At 40.0% G+C, this 6000-nt stretch overlaps 1 protein-coding gene across 1 annotated transcript in view; it reads left to right on the forward strand.

Moving 5' to 3' along the window:
- The window catches only part of LOC145254561 (uncharacterized), a 354522-nt gene extending 348817 nt beyond the window's left edge, over positions 1 to 5705 (forward strand). Inside the window, exon 2 of the mRNA XM_080113139.1 lies at positions 725 to 5705. Coding sequence (XP_079969265.1) covers positions 725 to 3364 — 2640 coding nt within the window. The 3' untranslated portion in view covers positions 3365 to 5705. The remainder of the gene's footprint in view (positions 1 to 724) is intronic.
- Positions 5706 to 6000: the final 295 nt, after the last annotated feature.

The raw sequence follows: 6000 nt of genomic DNA on the forward strand, positions 1-6000 counted from the left end.
TTTTTCCTCCTTCGCGGTACGAGTTTGAGCCTGCGTGTCTACTACCGTTTTTTTTTTTTGCTCAACACACATCTCCAAACATCCGCGCAACGCCGGGCATCCAGGCTAGTCTTATATAGAAACCGTTCATAAGAAAATGGCATCCAAAATTCCTTCTATATTCATATAGATCATCAAAAAGAAAAACCATCTAAAGAAATAGAACCGTCCACAAGAAGTGCCTAAAAAGTACAAGTCTGTTATCACATACCTAGTGATAGCTGTACTACAATGTATATAGGGTAATATAGGGGTGGCTCCAAGGGGTTTTAATATTAGGAGCACTAATTATATTCGATTATTGTAGACATAGCATTTGGATAAACCGACTTGCATGTGTTTATATATCCGAGATCATAATATGATTGCAGTTTTTGTAGACATTTTGTTTTCACATCTGTATATCTATCTTAATGTTCACGAGATTTAGATTTGCAGGAACAAAGTTTGATCTATATGCTCTGTGTTTGATATTTAGCAAAAGGTGTATAAATTGAATTGGGACACCCTGTATTAATCAGTATTCAAATTATATAAAATTAAGTTAATATTCAGACATGCTGTATATTTTTTCCCCTTTATGTCCGAAGTAATATTTTGTGTGTTTTGTCTAATGAGGTTGAACTCGCATCCTATCTTTCGTGTTTTGCATCTTTCAATAACTTTTTCTTTATTTTCATTGCAGCCAAAAGTGAAAGCGAAGAAAGACAGGTTATCTGTCGACAACACCGCAACTCTACCCACAACCGCTGATTCTGTAAACGTATCCACAGCTGGCCCTTACAACTTTGACGACAATACCACCGCCTCACCTCATCACTCGAATCTCCAGCAGCAGCAACAACAACAGCAAACCCAGCAACAAGTCCCCCAGCAACCGCAACAACCCCAGCAAGTCCCACCGCAACAATCGCAATCACAACAGCAACCATCCGCCAATACAGCTGGAATCGATAATAATCCATTGTCTAGCCTCTCAGTAAAAATAGTCCAGCAGATAAACAACCCGACCGAGCATCCTCAGACTATCCACACAAACGTAACGGTTACTAGTGTCAAGACCCAGTATGGGTCGACCACTGCTAGTTCGCCCCAGTCAAGCAGTATACAAACCAGTGTCGAGTGCAAGCAAGAGCCATGTGATGAATCCCAGTGCTTAGGAAATCAAGGAAACGTACACAGCAATAACCTCTCTGATAACATAATCAGTACTTTGAATTTGGATCCGGAACTTATTCAGACTATCCTAGATAATTTAGACCAAGAAGACTTCAAAGGACTCGACGACTTCGAAGACGCCTATCTTGACAAAGAGAACCGCGACGAAGAAAACAATGATTCAATAAATATGTTCCCACCATTGACTGCCACTTCTCCCAGCCTCCCACCAAAAGGACCCCCATTTGTTGACACTCCACCGCCAGGCGCCAACCCTCTCAACCCACTTTACGATACCAACCAGAACATGGGAGGTGTGCGCACACCTACTCCAATTCAAACATTCCGGGCATCCCATCAGCATCCCCAGCCGCACGTTCTTTCGGACACCGGTCCTGCGGCAGAGACCCTCAAGCAGATGGCTGCACAGCACCAAAACCAAAACTACGCCATGAAATCTCCGGCGCTCGGAGGTTTTCCCGATCCCGGGTCGGATTTGGACCAGTTCAACCGGGGAAACGGGTATGCTGCGAGCTATCCGCCAGGACCGCCCGGTTTGGCTGGGCAAAACTCGTACACCTATGGTCAACAACCACCCCCTCACATCAACACGATGCGAGGTCAGCAAATACCGCCTGGTTACCCTCAACCTTTGCCCGGAAAAGCAGACTTGTCGCTGCCCTTCGGGGCCACCAAGCCTCTCTCTCATTATCCTGATCCCATGGGGGTGCAGGTGACGTCTGCCCAAGGCGGCCCGTCACCATCATCCCTGCAACAGTTACAGGACCAGGTGCGTGCACACTTCAACCAGAATCAGGGCCCACAGTCAATGCAAATCACGCAGACCCAGCAAATGCAGGTTTCCCATGGAGCACATCGTATGCAGATGTCCCAGACACAGCAATTGCAAATGCAGCAAGCGCCCCACCAGATCTCCATGAGCCAACAGCAGTCAATGTCCTTGAATCCCGGCGCCATGTCACAGGGGCCATACATGACCGAACAGATGAACCTCATGCACGAAAAACACGCCGAGCACGTGTGCCAGACCAAATCTCGCGAATCTTTACTTGAACAACAACAACAACAGCAGCAGCAACAGCAACAGCAGCAGCAACAGCAGCAGCAACAGCAAGCAAACACAGGAGGTCAACCTTGTCCCCCACCCATTCAGCAATATATGAGTCGACCCCCACCACCTGAGTACAAACTGCAGACTAGTTCAAATGGCAGCGCCTCATTCGGGGCGAATGGTGCCAACCCCTTACAGACAATGCAAAATATGATTAATCAAACAAGCAGTACAATCCAGCCAGGGTACAGTGTGTCAGGAAAAACTGAGCCAAACTCCTTACACCCGGCCCAAGTGACGGCTGTCCAACAAATCTCCACCTCTGTCATGTCCTCCTCAAATTCCTCCCAACCCCCTGTAACAAATTACCCTAGTCCGTCACTGACAAGACATTCCCCGTATACAACCCAAGCACCATCACAGACCCCCGTGGGGAGCTCAGTAAATAGTCGATCACAGCGTCCATTGACGCCGACATACAAAAGTTCGATCATGCGGAACCAGCGTCCACCAAATGTTAATGTCGGGCCTGATGGACTGAACATATCTCGGCCACGAAGCTCTGGAGATTGGCCTCGCCCCATGATTCCAGGTCAACCAGGAGCTCGTATGGCACCGACCAACAACGGTGCTATGGGCCTGTCCCGAATGCATATGGCTCCAGGGCCGAACATGATGCAACAGTATGGAGGTTACCCAAACCCTGGGGGCATGACCCCTGGTCAGCACATGGCTCACATGCATCAGTCTCAGATGGGAGGTCTTCAAGGACAGTCAGCCATGATGCACCAAGCCAATTCACAAATGCTACAGGTTCAACAGCAACAGAACATACAGATGTCACAACGAATGAGCGTCAGACCTCCCCCGATGCATTGTGTTCCAACGTCATCTCCATACAGTCTCGGTTCCAGTGGGATGTCAGTATCGAGTCCTGTGAACACACACCAGAATGGTTTCCCCGTAACCACGACTCAAGAGGACTTCATGAATTTCTTGGACAGTGCTAACACGTCCAATACGGACATTTTTGATAGTATTCAAAATTCCGGCACTACAGACTTCAATTTGTTGGATGAAATCCTTGGGAAGTGAAAACACATGGGGAAATTTAAGAACTATAAGATTTACAAAAATGAATAATAATAATATTAATAATAATAAATTAGCTAACAAAAGCGGGTTCATCCTAAGGAGATCTTCTTTCAGCTAATATATATCAGTGGAATATCGATAAAATTTCAGTAGAATTGAAACGAACAGAAAAAATACACATTCAATGAAATACTTGTAATGTTTTTAAAGGATTCAGAAAATAAAACAAACCCCCTTTTTGTTTGTAAAAGAAAGTCTGTCGACAGAAACTGTAAATAGCCGCCCCAAACTTTTGAATCGTGATTGATCATAATACATTTTAAAGGACTCATCTGTGTAGATCAGTGCGAATATGACTATATGTGTTGACAAAACATTGAATCTGAATTCTACTGAGACTCATGTAATAAGGATTTTATTGCATTCTCGTCTGTTATGTTCAATCCTGTTTAAATTCTAACGTTGCTCACCTGATAAATGTTAGTTGGAAGGATATCTTCCCAAGGGAGATAATTTATCAAAATGAAGCCGCTTTTATTAGCTACTTCGAAATGTTGAACCCGTCAACATTTATTACTAAATAAAAAAAAAAGATAAAAACTTTTATGACTGTTGAAAAGGAGATTATAATAACGATAGACCAAATATACATATTATAAAATATTTGGTGAAATACGTTGGGTATTGTGAATAAGTGAGAGGAAAATTTGTAAAACAAACACATGATGGGTGAGAGAATTTTTGTTGTTGTTTCAAACTGGGAGTACGCAAAAAGAAGATTCGTTTTTAAAAAAAAGTGATGATAAATCTTTTTGAAAGAACAAAAAGCGAAACGTAAGAAAGAATCATTTCTTTAAAAAAGAAAAAAAAAATGGCCAGATTAAAAAAAAAGAAAAAAAAAAAGAATTCTATATGTGAAAAGGGGTTTTGCAAAAAATAAAATTTTAAAGGTAAATAAATTCTACAAAAATTAAGTGGAAGAAAATGAAATTACCCAACACTATTTCAGCTTGTTCTTTCTGAAAACGAGATCTTTGAGGGAGGGAAAACAAATTCGAATTCATGTGAAATAAATGGAAAAAAACAATATGTAACAGAATAAAAAAATGACCAATTTAATAAAAGAAAATCTGGCAGTGAGTTTGAAATAAACAAACAAACACAAGAGAAAACTAGAAAAGAAGAGAGAAATGACAAAAAAGAGACAGATAACAAGTCTTTTTTCTTTTGAGGGAGTGCTGAGGGGAGAGGGGAGAACAACTTTTTTTGTTATTTTTCTGCGTTTTTCTTTGTTCTTTTTCATTCTTTTCTTATTTTTTAATGTTGAACAAATATGAAAAAAAGACGTGTACAAAAAACAAAAAGAAAAAACAAATAACAAAGATATACTTTAAAAATATTGAAAAAAATTCCCAATAAATATCCCCACCCCTCCTTGTTTGATTAACTATTTCTTGTAGACCTCATTTCAACCTGTGTCACCGCCATTACAAAAAGCTACATCGTGCATCCTCCATTGATCTTTCCATGACCTTCCCATGACCTCCCCCCCCTCATCCTTTAAACACATCTTTGACCTCCACAACTTCCTTACACCTTGCATAAATTTTTAAGTACCCGTATGTAATTTGTACTATTTTTGACCAACGGGAGATTGAAGTTATAACAAAGCAAAGACGATCTGTCTTTATGTTTTTCTTTCGTGATTTTTTATTTTTAATCTTTTTACAATTTTTTCATCTTTTACTAAAGAAAAGAAGTGAGTTCTAAGAAATATTTAATTTCATGTCATTTATGTCTTATTTTCAAGCTTGACTTATTTCTTCTTGGTCTCTTTTGACTTCATTTTTATCTTCATCCCATAACTATGAATAATTTTTACAATTCTTTCTCATTTCTATTACTTTCTTATAATTTATTTTCTTTCTTTCTTTTTTCTGCCCTCCCCTACCCGACACTGATAACTTTTCTAGTTTAGTTTCTCCTTCTCTTTATCATATTTTTTATTTCAATCTTATCTACCTTAGCATTTTATAATCCTCCACTCCCCCCTGACTGCCCATCTCTTCGCTTTACGTCTGTGTACATTTTAGCAACTCTCTTCTCTTCCTTGCATTTATTTTTCCTGTAACGACCCCCAAAATCTATACCATCTTTCTCCACTCTCTCTTCAGCCTGAATTCATTCTTCTTCGTCATCATCTTGTTTTTCCTCATCTTTAAAGAAATTTTCTTTCGTCTTTTGTTTTTTACACAATCTATGTATCACCTGTATTATTTTTCCAAAAATTTATTTTACATTTTTAATAAAAAAAAAAAAAAAAAAAAAAATTCAATATCAACCATTTTCATTTTTAGACAAATTCTGTCTTCCAACATTCGTTTGAAAGTATATTTGAAATATTTTATTTGTATTTGAGAGAGCTCCAAGTAGATCGGGTTTTAGTCTTATGCTAATTAAGTCATGTGTCTGGTTCCAGAAACAGAGGCAGGTACCTTCATCAAAAGATAATTTTGAGTGCGGTTAAAGGTGCCAATACCCCGGTAGTGCATTTTCACGGTAGAAGACCGTATTCAAGTGGTAAGTTGAAAAGCAAGACAGCCACCATTCTTTCACAGCTAGGGGAGATTATCGAA

Source organism: Euprymna scolopes, chromosome 3 (assembly GCF_053919585.1).
Source record: "Euprymna scolopes isolate OS-2025 chromosome 3, ASM5391958v1, whole genome shotgun sequence".
Classification (NCBI taxonomy): Eukaryota; Metazoa; Mollusca; class Cephalopoda; order Sepiida; family Sepiolidae; genus Euprymna; species Euprymna scolopes.